We start from the raw sequence: 14,974 nt of genomic DNA, 5'->3' as shown, positions 1-14,974 counted from the left end.
GTCTTGTCTCTTTCACAGGAGCGAGTGTTCCTGAGTGTGTCCAACTATGTGTTCACTGTCATCTTCCTGGCAGAGATGGGGGTGAAGGTAATCTAGCCTTCTCTGTCTCCAGCAGCACCATGCTCTCTGTAACCAGCACCATGCTCTGTGTCTCCAGCAGCACCATGCTCTCTGTAACCAGCACCATGCTCTGTGTCTCCAGCAGCACCATGCTCTGTGTCTCCAGCACCATGCTCTGTGTCTCCAGCAGCACCATGCTCTGTGTCTCCAGCACCATGCTCTGTGTCTCCAGCAGCACCATGCTCTGTGTCTCCAGCAGCACCATGCTCTGTGTCTCCAGCAGCACCATGCTCTCTGTCTCCAGCACCACCATGCTCCGTGTCTCCAGCAGCACCATGCTCTCTGTCTCCAGCACCATGCTCTCTGTCTCCAGCAGCACCATGCTCTCTGTCTCCAGCACCATGCTCTGTGTCTCCAGCAGCATGCTCTGTGTCTCCAGCACCATGCTCTGTGTCTCCAGCAGCACCATGCTCTGTGTCTCCAGCAGCACCATGCTCTGTGTCTCCAGCACCATGCTCTGTGTCTCCAGCACCATGCTCTCTGTCTCCAGCACCATGCTCTGTGTCTCCAGCAGCACCATGCTCTGTGTCTCCAGCAGCACCATGCTCTGTGTCTCCAGCAGCACCATGCTCCGTGTCTCCAGCACCATGCTCTCTGTCTCCAGCACCATGCTCTGTGTCTCCAGCAGCACCATGCTCTGTGTCTCCAGCAGCACCATGCTCCGTGTCTCCAGCAGCACCATGCTCTGTGTCTCCAGCAGCACCATGCTCTGTGTCTCCAGCAGCACCATGCTCTGTGTCTCCAGCAGCACCATGCTCTGTGTCTCCAGCAGCACCATGCTCTGTGTCTCCAGCAGCACCATGCTCTGTGTCTCCAGCAGCACCATGCTCTGTGTCTCCCGCAGCACCATGCTCCGTGTCTCCAGCAGCACCATGCTCTGTGTCTCCAGCAGCACCATGCTCTGTGTCTCCAGCAGCACCATGCTCCGTGTCTCCAGCAGCACCATGCTCTGTGTCTCCAGCAGCACCATGCTCTGTGTCTCCAGCACCATGCTCTGTGTCTCCAGCAGCACCATGCTCTGTGTCTCCAGCAGCACCATGCTCTGTGTCTCCAGCAGCACCATGCTCTGTGTCTCCAGCACCATGCTCTGTGTCTCCAGCAGCACCATGCTCTGTGTCTCCAGCAGCACCATGCTCTGTGTCTCCAGCAGCACCATGCTCTGTGTCTCCAGCAGCACCATGCTCTGTGTCTCCAGCAGCACCATGCTCTGTGTCTCCAGCAGCACCATGCTCTGTGTCTCCAGCAGCACCATGCTCTGTGTCTCCAGCAGCACCATGCTCTGTGTCTCCAGCAGCACCATGCTCTGTGTCTCCAGCAGCACCATGCTCCGTGTCTCCAGCAGCACCATGCTCTGTGTCTCCAGCAGCACCATGCTCTGTGTCTCCAGCAGCACCATGCTCTGTGTCTCCAGCAGCACCATGCTCTGTGTCTCCAGCACCATGCTCTGTGTCTCCAGCAGCACCATGCTCTGTGTCTCCAGCAGCACCATGCTCTGTGTCTCCAGCACCATGCTCTGTGTCTCCAGCAGCACCATGCTCTGTGTCTCCAGCAGCACCATGCTCTCTGTCTCCAGCACCATGCTCTGTGTCTCCAGCACCATGCTCTGTGTCTCCAGCAGCACCATGCTCTGTGTCTCCAGCAGCACCATGCTCTGTGTCTCCAGCAGCACCATGCTCTGTGTCTCCAGCAGCACCATGCTCTGTGTCTCCAGCACCATGCTCTGTGTCTCCAGCAGCACCATGCTCTGTGTCTCCAGCAGCACCATGCTCTGTGTCTCCAGCAGCACCATGCTCTGTGTCTCCAGCAGCACCATGCTCTGTGTCTCCAGCAGCACCATGCTCTGTGTCTCCAGCAGCACCATGCTCTGTGTCTCCAGCAGCACCATGCTCTGTGTCTCCAGCAGCACCATGCTCTGTGTCTCCAGCAGCACCATGCTCTGTGTCTCCAGCAGCACCATGCTCTGTGTCTCCAGCAGCACCATGCTCTGTGTCTCCAGCAGCACCATGCTCTGTGTCTCCAGCACCATGGGCCGCTGTACACAGTGTGCTGCTCTTGTTTTCCATTCATAATGTATGAAGGTGATGATGGGGATGTTGGGATGTTGTGTGGAGACTTGTGCAAAGAGAGACAGGGATAGTATCATGTCAAACAACAGTTTTTGCAATGTTGCTGTAATGTTGAAATGTGTAGATAATGTTGTTCTGGTGTCCTATGTAGGTCATTGTTCCTACATGGTGTTGTGATAATGGTCATGTGGTGATGTTGTGTAGGTGGTGGCACTGGGTTTCTGCTGGGGGAAGCAGACCTACCTTCAGAGCAGCTGGAACGTTCTGGATGGCCTGCTGGTGTTCGTGTCCCTGGTGGACATCCTGGTGTCCATGGCGTCATCGGGAGGGAACAAGATCCTGGGTATCCTCAGGGTCCTGCGTCTCCTACGAACCCTCCGCCCTCTCAGGTAGACCCAGCCCCGGCCGCACCTGTGTGGAGGGGTGGGACTGTCTGTCTGTCTGTGTGTCTGTGTGTCTGTGTGTCTGTGTGTCTGTCTGTGTGTCTGTCTGTCTGTGTGTCTGTGTGTCTGTCTGTGTGTCTGTGTGTCTGTGTGTCTGTCTGTGTGTCTGTGTGTATGTGCGTGTGTCTGTGTGTCTGTCTGTCTGTGTCTGTGTCTCTGTCTGTGTGTCTGTGTGTGTGTGTGTCTGTGTGTGTGTGTGTCTGTCTGTGTGTCTGTCTGTGTGTCTGTCTGTCTGTCTGTCTGTGTGTGTGTCTGTGTGTCTGTCTGTGTGTCTGTCTGTGTGTCTGTCTGTGTGTATGTCTGTCTGTGTGTCTGTCTGTCTGTCTGTGTGTCTGTCTGTCTGTGTGTCTGTGTGTATATGTGTGTGTCTGTGTGTCTGTCTGTCTGTCTGTGTGTCTGTGTGTCTGTGTCTCTGTCTGTGTGTCTGTCTGTCTGTGTGTCTGTGTGTCTGTCTGTGTGTGTGTGTGTCTGTCTGTGTGTCTGTCTGTGTGTCTGTCTGTGTGTCTGTGTGTCTGTCTGTGTGTCTGTGTGTCTGTCTGTCTGTCTGTGTGTATGTGTGTCTGTCTGTGTGTCTGTCTGTGTGTGTGTCTGTGTGTGTGTCTGTGTGTGTGTCTGTGTGTGTGTCTGTGTGTCTGTCTGTGTGTGTGTCTGTGTGTCTGTGTGTCTGTGTGTCTGTGTGTCTGTGTGTATGTATGTGTTTATACATGTGTGTGTGTATGTGTTTATACATGTGTGGTGTTTCCAGGGTGATCAGCAGAGCTCCAGGTCTGAAGCTGGTGGTGGAGACTCTCATCACGTCTCTCAGACCCATAGGAAACATCGTCCTCATCTGCTGTGCATTCTTCATCGTGTTTGGAATACTGGGGGTGCAGGTAGCACACACACACACACACACACACACACACACACACACACACACACACACACGCTGTCAGAGTTGTAAGACCAGACTTTATGTGTGCAGCTCTTCAAGGGGAAGTTCTACCACTGTGAGGGTCAGGACACCAGGAACATCACCAACAGGTCTGACTGCCTGCAGGCTCAGTACCGCTGGATACGCAGGAAATACAACTTTGATAACCTGGGACAGGTGAGACCCAGGGAGTCAGAGCAGAGAAAGGGAAATATCACACGTAGAAAAGAGGGTATTGTGAAGTTGATGTTTTAACCTGTCTCTGTGTGTGTGTGTCTGGTGTGTGTGTGTGTGTCTGGTGCGTGTGTGTGTGTCTGGTGTGTGTGTGTCTGGTGTGTGTGTTTTCCAGGCTCTGATGTCTCTCTTCGTGCTGTCCTGTAAGGATGGTTGGGTTAACATCATGTATGATGGTCTGGATGCTGTTGGAGTGGATCAGCAGGTAGATGGGTAGATAGACACACACTCACACACACACACACTCACACACACACACACTCACACACACAAGTGGGCTGAGTCTGCAGTCATGCCCAGACACAGCCCTGCAGCCCTGCAGATGTCTTCACATGATACAATATTAACCCCACATTATACCCACACGCAGGTACATACACACAGATACACACTCCTCTGTGTTGATTTGTATTCCAATCACATACAGTACTCATGACTCCCCCCCCCCCCTCCAGCCGGTGAGGAACCACAACCCCTGGATGCTGCTGTTCTTCATCTCCTTCCTGCTCATCGTCAGCTTCTTCGTGCTCAACATGTTCGTGGGCGTGGTGGTGGAGAACTTCCACAAGTGCCGTCAGGACCAGGAGGAGGAGGAGGCGCGCCTGCGGGAGGAGAAGAGGGTCAAGATCCTGGAGAAAAAGCGCAGGAGTAAGGAGAATGAAGGGGCTGGTCGGTAGTCTATTCTTCTGAGCACTGCCTGCTTCCAGAGCCTGAGAAACCTGAGAGAAAGAGAGGGAGAGAAGAAGAGATATCAAACAAAAGATGGCGAGAGAGAGAGAGAGAGAGAGAGAGAGAGAGAGAGAGAGAGAGAGAGAGAGAGAGAGAGAGAGAGAGAGAGAGAGAGAGAGAGAGAGAGAGAGAGAGAGAGAGAGAGAGAGACTGGCATGATCACATGGGCAGTGTTCCAACACTGTGTGCCACAGTGGGCTATGCCAGTCAGTTGCATGCACCTGCATGACTTCAGCCTGACCCCCTGACCTCCTCACTCTCTAAACTGACCCCTCCCTTCCCCTGCATGACAGATCAACGAGGGGAGGTGCAATTTCACTAGCCCCATCCCAGCTGAAAGCCTGACTGGTTGTTCTAATCCAGCAGAGAGAGACCTTCCTTCAGGAGAACAAATAGTTCCCCAGCAGCCTGATCACAGCTCCTGTATCCATCCTCCATACCCGGGAGTGTGGTGGGGCTAGCCGTCACTGCAAACACACGAGACAACGTTTTCGAGTGGAAGACGTTACATGGAGAAAGGTTTTCAAGATGAAACCGTGTAGCTAGCCTGGTTAGATATTCCATTCATCATAGATGCAGGGAATGTGTTGAGAAGCAGAACCGTGTCCCAGCTGAGAGGGGGATGAGGTGGGGAGACCCCCAGGGGTGTGATCTTGTGTGTGTGCAGCCCTGAGGAGGACCAGGGGTGTGATCTTGTGTGTGTGCAGCCCTGAGCAAGACCACTTTTACCAGTGAATGCTCTGCCTGGCAGCTTCACAGCTCACAGCAGTGTGGCTAACCCTGACCCTGACCCTAACCCTAACCCTCAGTACAAGGGGGGCAGGAGACAGCAGTTTGACTGGGGAGAGGAGACAGCAGTCTGACTGGGGGGCAGGAGACAGCAGTCTGACTGGGGGGCAGGAGACAGCAGTTTGACTGGGAGCAGGAGACAGCAGTTTGACTGGGAGCAGGAGACAGCAGTTTGACTGGGAGCAGGAGACAGCAGTCTGACTGGGGAGAGGAGCCCGCCGAGCCAAACCGAAGATTGTAGCTGTTTGGTTTTAAATGACCTAAATCCACAGATATGTTGAGGTTTAATGTGTTTATGCAGACAGGAGACTGCTGTGTTGAACGCACCCCTGATTACCCCTGATCACCCTGATCACCCTGATCACCCCTGATCACCCCTGATCACACCTGATCACCCTGATCACCCCTGATCACACCTGATCACCCCTGATCACCCCTGATCACACCTGATCACCCCTGATCACCCTGATCACACCTGATCACACCTGATCACCCTGATCACCCTGATCACAACCTGCTGCTGATGGGCATGATCAGCATGCTGCACACCTGGCATGACCAGGAGAGGGTCCCACACACCCCTCACAAACACACACACACACACACACCCCTCACCCCCCCCTCACAAACACACACACACACACACACCCCTCACCCCCCCCCCCACACACACACATACACTCACCCGTACACTCACACCAATTTACCAATTTACATGCATTCAGACATGCACACACACTAACACACACTCATCCAATCTCTGTTTGTGACCCTCTACAACAAGTCTCTACAACTGTCTTACATCTGAACTGTGTGTGTGTCTATGTCCGTTTTGACTTGGTATGTGTGTCTGTGTGTGTGTGTATGTCTGTGTGTCTGTGTGTGTGTGTCTGTGTGTGTATGTGTGTGTTGCAGAGGCTCAACAGAGGCCCTACTACGCAGATTACTCTCCCCTGCGTGTGTCCATCCACACCCTGTGCACCAGCCACTACCTGGACCTGTTCATCACTGTCATCATCTGCATCAACGTTGTCACCATGTCTCTGGAGCATTACGACCAGCCTCAGGTACACACACAACCACACACGTAACACACACAATGACAACCATCATCGGGTAACCATGACTTGAACTGGAACAGCCATAACAACCTAACCTCAGCAAATCTTAATAATGACTTGTGTGTGTGTGTGTAGTACCTGGAGGAGATTCTGAAGTACTGTAACTACGTCTTCACCTTCATCTTCATCATTGAGGCCGTCCTGAAGATGGTAGCCTTTGGATTGCGACGCTTCTTCAAGGACAGGTAACACACTCTCAACCACACACATATGGATGCGTGAGTGCATGCACGTGTTCTTACAGACGTGTGTGTGTGTGTGTGCAGGTGGAACCAGCTGGACCTAGCCATAGTGCTGCTGTCCATCATGGGCATAACCCTGGAGGAGATTAAGATGAGCGCCGCCCTTCCCATCAACCCCACCATCATCAGGATCATGAGGGTGCTGAGGATCGCACGAGGTACACACACACACACACACTCACCATCTTATACACGTACACACACATGCACTTTCCCAGACGTACCTTGTGGTTGTATCAGATATGTGATCCTTGTCTGTCCCCAGTGCTGAAGCTGTTGAAGATGGCAACTGGGATGAGATCTCTACTGGATACTGTCATGCAGGCACTGCCACAGGTACACTGCAGTGTGTGTGTATGTCTGCGCGTGTGTGTGTATGTCTGCGTGTGTGTGTGTATGTCTGTGTGTGTGTGTGTATGTCTGCGTGTGTGTGTGTATGTCTGCATGTGTGTGTAACGTGTGTGTGGTCTCTCTCTCCAGGTGGGGAATCTGGGTTTGCTCTTCATGTTGCTGTTCTTCATCTACGCAGCGCTGGGAGTCGAGCTCTTCGGCAAACTGGGTCAGTTATAAAACACACACACACATAATAAAAAGTTAATACAGCTCCTGTATTGCTGCAGTCTACTCTCTACACTAACGCTTTTTCACAGACACATTCTTATCACTGCAGACACACACACACACACACACATCAATACACACATTCTCACCCCTGCAGTTGAGAATCAGTGCGTACTCTCCTGGTCTGTTCTGATTAGGGGTACTCCGATCAGGATTTTTGTGGCCGATCACCGATCACTAGAAACAGTATCGGCCGATACCGAGTACCGATCACCGATCTTTTTAGTTTGTTTTGTTTTTATTTTAAATTCTTACAGCCTCTTAGTATAAGTTGGACCTTGTACCGCTAGTAGTTAGTATAGTTAGACTTGTACACCGCTATTCAAGATTTATGATCCCTATATGTTGAACGTATGCACCTTCCTGCCAAAGTAAATTCCTTGTCCGTGCAAACTTTCATGGTGATTAAACCCCATTCAGATTCTGATTATGATTAAGGGGTCTATTTGAAGCCTTCTATTTATCATGTAACATTATCTATTTAACTATTCTTAACAACAATGTATATTAAGTATAACAATGAAAAGATGATCAAATATCATGAAACAACTGTTTATTTAGTGGCAGGAACATTTTTAACATATTCCACTCTCTTTCATAGAGACGCTTTTTAGAGATGCAACATAAACCATAGCAGCCTATGCTGGGTTATTGTTAACTGCTTATGAATAAACAAATGTAACTATTCTGCCAAATAATAAATTACAAAAACAGTCCTTATACATTTTAACTTTAGACTATAAAATCTGCATTATAAAAAAAAAAATCTTTAGGTATGAGATAAAGGACCATCGGCAATAAAGTGCACAGGAAAAAATAAATAATACAAAAAAAAACAGCTTTCGATAGGCCTTTTTAGTGAGTACCGATCTGAGTACTCGACCGATCGATCAGTCAGCCTTAGTTCTGAAGGCTGGAGGCAGGGCTGACTCTCTCTCTCTCTCTCTCTCTCTCTCTCTCTCTCTCTCTCTCTCTCTCTCTCTCTCTCTCTCTCTCTCTCTCTCTCTCTCTCTCTCTCTCTCTCTCTCTCTGTCTCTGTGTGTGTGTTGCAGAGTGTAATGACAACAACCCATGTGAGGGTCTGAGTCGTCACGCTACGTTTGAGAACTTTGGGATGGCTTTCCTCACGCTGTTCAGAGTGTCAACTGGAGACAACTGGAACGGCATCATGAAGGTACACACACTCTCTACCTCTCTCTGTCACTCTCTACCTCTCTCTATCACTCTCTAGCTCTCTACCTCTCTGTACCTCTTCCTCTCTCCAGTGTCTCTCTACCTCTCTCTATCACTCTCTACCTCTCTACCTTTTCCTCTCTCCAGTGTCTCTCCACCTCTCTCTATCACTCTCTCTAACTCTCTCACAGAGTCTTGTTATCCCTCTCCTTCTCCTTCTTCCCTCTTTTTCTCTCAAGTACACATCTTGTTCTCTCTCTCCCCCCGCCCCCCTCCCCCTTCTCCCCCCCCCCTCCCTCCTCTCCCCCCTCCCCTCAGGACACCCTGCGTGAGTGCAGGCCAGAGGAGCGCTCCTGCCTGTCCTACCTGCCCCTGGTGTCTCCTCTGTACTTTGTCACCTTCGTGCTGATCGCTCAGTTTGTGCTGGTGAACGTGGTGGTGGCTGTGCTCATGAAGCACCTGGAGGAGAGCAACAAGGAGGCCAAGGAGGAGGCCGAGATGGACGCTGAGATCCAGCTGGAGATGGAGAGGGCCCGCCGGGTCAGCTCCGCCTCCAACACCAGCTCGCTGGGCGGGGACTATGTGGGGCCACGCCCACACTCCCCCGGACAGGTAGGGAGGGATTTATGTTGTTTTCTGGCTTGAGGCTGCTGTGAGGCTTGTGTGAGGCTGCCCTAAGGCTGGTGTGAGGTTGGTGTGAGGCTGCTGTGAGGCTGGTGTGAGGCTGGTGTGAGGCCGCCCTAAGGCTGGTGTGAGGCTGGTGTGAGGCTGCTGTGAGGCTGGTGTGAGGCTGGTGTGAGGCTGCTGTGAGGCTGGTGTGAGGCTGCTGTGAGGCTGGTGTGAGGCTGGTGTGAGGCTGGTGTGAGGCTGCTGTGAGGCTGCTGTGAGGCCGCCCTAAGGCTGGTGTGAGGCTGGTGTGAGGCTGGTGTGAGGCCGCCCTAAGGCTGGTGTGAGGCTGGTGTGAGGCCACCCTAAGGCTGGTGTGAGGCTGCTGTGAGGCTGCTGTGAGGCAGGCTTCTCTCTGTCTCCTCCTGCAGGAGGAGGAAGTGAACTGCGTCCAAGAGGATTTGCTGTCGCCAAGGAAGATGTCTGTATCCAGGATGCACTCTCTGCCCAATGACAGCTACATGTTCCAGCCCGTTCGCCCCGCTAGCGCCCCCTACCTTCTGGAGGAGGTGGAGCCCAGCCCACAGTACCAGCACTCAGGTACACACACACACACACACTGCGGTGAGCATGACCAGACTCTGCAGACTGTGATTGCTCTGTTAATGCGGTTCATTTGTCACACACGATCTCTCTCTCTATCTGTCTCTCTCTCTCTGTCTCTCTCTATCTCTCTCTATCTTTATCTCTCTCTCTCTCTCTCTCTCTCGCTCTCTCTCTCTCTCTCTCTCTCTCTCTCTCTCTCTCTCTCTCTCTCTCTCTCTCTCTCTCTCTCTCTCGCTCTCTCTCTCTCTCTCTCTCTCGCTCTCTCTCTCTCTCTCTCTCTCTCTCTCTCTCTCTCTCGCTCTCTCTCTCTCTCTCTCTCTCTCTCTCTCTCTCTCTCTCTCTCTCTCTCTCTCTCTCTCTCTCTCTCTCGCTCTCTCTCTCTCTCTCTCTCTCTCTCTCTCTCTCTCTCTCGCTCTCTCTCTCTCTCTCTCTCTCTCTCTCTCTCTCTCTCTCTCTCTCTCTCTCTCTCTCTCTCGCTCTCTCTCTCTCTCTCTCTCTCTCTCTCTCTCTCTCTCTCTCTCTCTCTCTCTCTCTCTCTCTCTCTGCAGGCTCAGTGATGTCTATCCACTCCCAGCCGTGTGAGGGGCGTGGCTTGTTGCAGGTTCCCAGCCTCTCCCCTCCTCCCCTCCCCCTCATCCCCCCTGCTCCCCCACACGCCCTCACCCTTCCACGCATCGCCCCTCCCAGGCCCAGCACCTCACCCAGGGCCCTGTGTAGACAGGTGCGTGTGTGACTTGATGCTCAACCTAAACACGTGTCATTACCCTTCCGTTCATATACACACCTACAGTACACAATCAATCCTGACAAAGTGGTGTTTTTGTGTGTGTGCGTGTGTGTGTGTGTGTGTGTGTGTGTGCGTGCGTGTGTGTGTGTCTTCCAGGTAGCTGTTAAGGTGGATTCAGTTGAGTTCCCGGGCTGGGAGCAGCACCAAGACAGAGTAGAGTCCCTCCCCAGACCTCCAGTCCCCCCAGCGACCCCCAGGCCTCCCCCTGCCTGCCCCCCCGCCCCTCGGGCCTGCATAGGGCCTCACTCCGCTCTCCTTCCCTGGGCGACCCAGCTGACGAGGAGGTGTGTCACATCACGAGCTCCGCTCACCATCGGAGGAGGTACCATGAGGGGCATGGAGGGCGCAGCCACTCCCTCTCCCCGTATGCCACGCCCCTCTCCCCGTATGCCACGCCCCTCTCCCTAGACCCCCCGCCTGCCCCGAGGAGCCGAGGCAGCGCGCTCTGTCTGCTGGGGGCGGGGCTTAGGGAGCGCAACCTCAAGAAGGGCTTCAGTGTGGACACACAGGGCTTCCTGGACACGCCCCCCGGTTACCCTGATGACCATCGGCGCCACTCCATCGAGATCTGCCCCTCTCAGCCCCAGGAGGAGGAGCGGTTTGGGGGAGGGGCTGGTGAGAAGGGGGGCAGGGCCTTCCCTGTCAGGGTCCAGTCGGTGGGGGGGGGGCACAGGAAGAAGAAGATGAGCCCCCCTGCATCTCCATCCACCCCCCCCCCGAGAGGGAGGACCCCCCCCCCCCCTGAGAGGGAGGAGCCTCCGCCCCCTGAGCTGTCTGACTGCAGCATGATGCTGAGGCGGAGGACCTCCTCATTCCACACACACACCGCCGACCTCCCAGACACCCCCACACACACACTCCTGCCTGCGCACACCCCGACACGCACCCCCAAGCAGACACACACACTGGCAGCCATGTCTGGCCACACACACACACACACACTCACACACACACACCCCCTCACTCCTTCTAAAACCCAAGTAAACCCCTTTTTTCAGACTCCTACTCCCACTCACAGTATCTCTCTGTCCCACACCCCCACACACATGCTGTCTTCCACCTCAACACACCCCACCCTCTGCACTGACCTGGTGCCCGTCCCTCAGTTCACCTTTGACCAATCAGAAGCCACATATGTGAGTGACTTGTCAACCGTTCTATCAGACAGTGATCCGGCCATATGTCCCTCCCCCTTTGACAACAGACTGGAGGGCGAGAAGGGGTTCAGCTCGATGAACAGGAGGACTGCCCAGTGAGAGCTGATCTTAATATTGTGAGGTGAGGGTGCTGGTTGCACCTAGCATGGGCTGTGCCCTGCTCCCAGAGAGGAGGAGAGAGGAGGAGGAGGAAGAAGGAAGGAGGAGGAGGAGGAGGAAGAGGAGGAGGAGGAGGAGGAGGAGGAAGAAGGAAGGAGGAAGAAGGAAGAAGGAAGGAGTAAGAAGGAAGGAGGAGGAAGAAGGAAGGAGGAAGAAGGAAGGAGGAAGAAGGAAGGAGGAGGAAGAAGGAGGAGGAGGAAGAAGGAAGGAGGAAGAAGAAGGAGGAGGAAGAAGGAAGGAGGAGGAGGAGGAGGAAGGAGGCAGTCCAAGTCTGTGATGGTGACACTTGTTCCAGGACTGGGAAGAACACAGCACACCAGAACTAAAGCCACCTAACTCTGTAGCCAAAGTATTTCTGACACTCCGTCCCCACACGAGCCAATCAGGAACCAGCGTCTGGCTGATGACCTCTGCCCCTAATAGGAAGCAGTTGTGCTGTGAGCGTGAGGGGACTTGTGGGATATGCAACTTGAGGTTTTCTGCAGGAGTTCAGCACAACCCTCCTGCTCCTGGATCACATTGATCAGAGCGGAGGGAAGTGTGTGTGTGTGTGTTATTGTGCGTGTGTGTTATTGTATGTGTGTGTGTGTGTGTGCGCGTGCTCTCTTATCTGTATAGATCCACTTGGTCATGGAAGGCGGTGATGTTTTGTCTCCTGTACAGACTGAGAGTGGAGCTGGGCAGAGTTACATGTGGTATGTGTCTCTCGCAATGTAAATAAAGAACATAATTGTGTTGGTGACATGAAAAAAAGATATTTGCTCCATCCATATGCACATATTTTTATAGAGATCTATAATGTTTTTTGCACACAACAATTTGAATTTCCAGTTGCTTGTTTTCCCTCTGGTGTCCTCTTGTGAATGTATGTGTTCTACAAACAGACGAACACAGTCCAGTCCTCATATAGAGATGAGGAGGAGGAGGAGGTGTGTTGTTGTAGTCTGGTCCAGGGTCTGACCTGCTGGGGCTGACCTGCTGGGACTGACCTGCTGGGACTGACCTGCTGGGACTTACCTGCTGGGACTGACCTGCTGACCTGCTGGGACTGACCTGCTGGGGCTGACCTGCTGGGGCTGACCTGCTGGGGCTGACCTGCTGGGACTGACCTGCTGGGGCTGACCTGCTGGGGCTGACCTGCTGGGGCTGACCTGCTGACCTGCTGGGACTGACCTGCTGACCTGCTGGGGCTGACCTGCTGGGGCTGACCTGCTGACCTGCTGGGGCTGACCTGCTGGGGCTGACCTGCTGACCTGCTGGGGCTGACCTGCTGGGACTGACCTGCTGGGACTGACCTGCTGACCTGCTGGGACTGACCTGCTGACCTGCTGGGGCTGACCTGCTGGGACTGACCTGCTGGGACTGACCTGCTGACCTGCTGGGACTGACCTGCTGACCTGCTGGGACTGACCTGCTGACCTGCTGGGGCTGACCTGCTGGGGCTGACCTGCTGACCTGCTGGGGCTGACCTGCTGGGACTGACCTGCTGGGACTGACCTGCTGACCTGCTGGGACTGACCTGCTGACCTGCTGGGGCTGACCTGCTGGGGCTGACCTGCTGGGGCTGACCTGCTGGGGCTGACCTGCTGACCTGCTGGGGCTGACCTGCTGGGACTGACCTGCTGGGGCTGACCTGCTGGGACTGACCTGCTGACCTGCTGGGGCTGACCTGCTGGGGCTGACCTGCTGACCTGCTGGGGCTGACCTGCTGGGACTGACCTGCTGGGACTGACCTGCTGACCTGCTGGGACTGACCTGCTGACCTGCTGGGGCTGACCTGCTGGGGCTGACCTGCTGACCTGCTGGGACTGACCTGCTGAGACTGACCTGGGATCAGACGGTGTTTGTGTTGATGTAAAGATAACCAAACTAATCGTGTGTAGCCAGAGTGCAATAATTACTATCAGTGTGTAACTATAGAAACAGATACACCATGTAACACACACACACACACACAAGACTCTGCTGGTGTACCTATCATAGGATCATATCGATCAACTTTTGTGTACTACAGTACATGTACTATATCGCTCCCTAGTGTTCATGCTAATGTAGGCTGTGTGTGTGGTTGTGTGTGGTTGTGTGTGGTTGTGTGTGGTTGTGTGTGTGGCTGATGTTGCGTCGTTTCAGCAGGATCTGTAGTACAGCTGTGTAGTACAGCTGTGATCCAGACACTAACTAGAATCTCCCCAGCAGTACCAGATAAGCCATTCTCAGGTCCCTCATCTCTAAGACCATGATCCACCCCCCCCCCTCACACACACACACACACCTGCAGGACTGACACACACACTCTTCAGGGTTAGGGTTAGTTGAGTGTTCTTGCACTCAAACCAAATCCTCGGGGTGCAGCCGTGCACAAACAGCATGCATGTAGAGGATCAAATATATCACGCAAATATATGAGAAAATATATATAAATATTTATTATTTATTTCTGGAGAGATGTTGCTTGTTTCTTCTTTATTCTACCCTTTTTGATCTGTGATCTTTATTGGAGGGAAACATGAGTTTTGATTAAGATAACATTTGTTTAATTGTTTAACAAGACAAGATTGATCTCTGCTAAAGGGCAACTGTGTGACCTTTCACCCCTGACGAGGTGCCTAAAGGTCAGTGACACTATCAGCCATGGTCCAGCGGGCTGTAGTGTTCCCTAACGTTCTGACTGAACGAAGCCGCATTGATACATGCCCACTTGTTACAGAATATTTTTGAAACATGTTGTGTAACATTATCAATATTTAATGTCCTGAACGCAGCCCTGGATGGTTAATAAAAGTATTTGTTCATTTCAACAGCTGGACTGAGGACATTTGATCCCATTTCCTCCAGCTGAAGCACTTCGGTCCTGCATAAGTTCTCCACTAACACCACTCAGTAAAGACCCATCTCTATCGCCATATTAATCAAGACGATTTGGTCGAGTTAAAAAAGTGTGGTGAGACCAGGTTCACAGGTGTTATGGTTAGGGTTCATGTTTTTGGAGGAAATGTTTTTTGACGATTGCATGCATTGAGAAAATCTTTTAAAGAGACATTTGGATGTTTTGGGGATTTTTGATATTTCACTGATGTTTCCATTAGAAGATTGATGACCTACTTGCACTGGACTCCATTTGGTTGGTATCTAATGTATACTGATTAAATTATCCTCTTATTTATTGTCCAATGCAATACTTTCTTGGTGTGTCTACAGTGTGAGGGAG

At 52.7% G+C, this 14,974-nt stretch overlaps 1 protein-coding gene across 1 annotated transcript in view; it reads left to right on the top strand.

The window, feature by feature from the left end:
- Positions 1-12,501, top strand: part of cacna1ha (calcium channel, voltage-dependent, T type, alpha 1H subunit a) — a 31,222-nt gene extending 18,721 nt beyond the window's left edge. Inside the window, exons 20-35 of the mRNA XM_084676757.1 lie at positions 19-87; positions 2,391-2,575; positions 3,375-3,501; positions 3,594-3,719; positions 3,892-3,981; positions 4,232-4,424; positions 6,210-6,361; positions 6,491-6,600; positions 6,682-6,815; positions 6,923-6,993; positions 7,138-7,216; positions 8,331-8,452; positions 8,770-9,063; positions 9,489-9,657; positions 10,212-10,384; positions 10,547-12,501. Of these exons, the coding sequence (XP_084532883.1) occupies positions 19-87; positions 2,391-2,575; positions 3,375-3,501; positions 3,594-3,719; positions 3,892-3,981; positions 4,232-4,424; positions 6,210-6,361; positions 6,491-6,600; positions 6,682-6,815; positions 6,923-6,993; positions 7,138-7,216; positions 8,331-8,452; positions 8,770-9,063; positions 9,489-9,657; positions 10,212-10,384; positions 10,547-10,858 (2,406 nt within the window). The 3' untranslated portion in view covers positions 10,859-12,501. The remainder of the gene's footprint in view (positions 1-18; positions 88-2,390; positions 2,576-3,374; positions 3,502-3,593; positions 3,720-3,891; positions 3,982-4,231; positions 4,425-6,209; positions 6,362-6,490; positions 6,601-6,681; positions 6,816-6,922; positions 6,994-7,137; positions 7,217-8,330; positions 8,453-8,769; positions 9,064-9,488; positions 9,658-10,211; positions 10,385-10,546) is intronic.
- Positions 12,502-14,974: the final 2,473 nt, after the last annotated feature.

Source organism: Hypomesus nipponensis, chromosome 17, assembly GCF_054491055.1.
Source record: "Hypomesus nipponensis isolate SF chromosome 17, ASM5449105v1, whole genome shotgun sequence".
NCBI classification, from domain to species: Eukaryota; Metazoa; Chordata; class Actinopteri; order Osmeriformes; family Osmeridae; genus Hypomesus; species Hypomesus nipponensis.
This window is presented reverse-complemented; position numbering and strand designations above follow the sequence as displayed.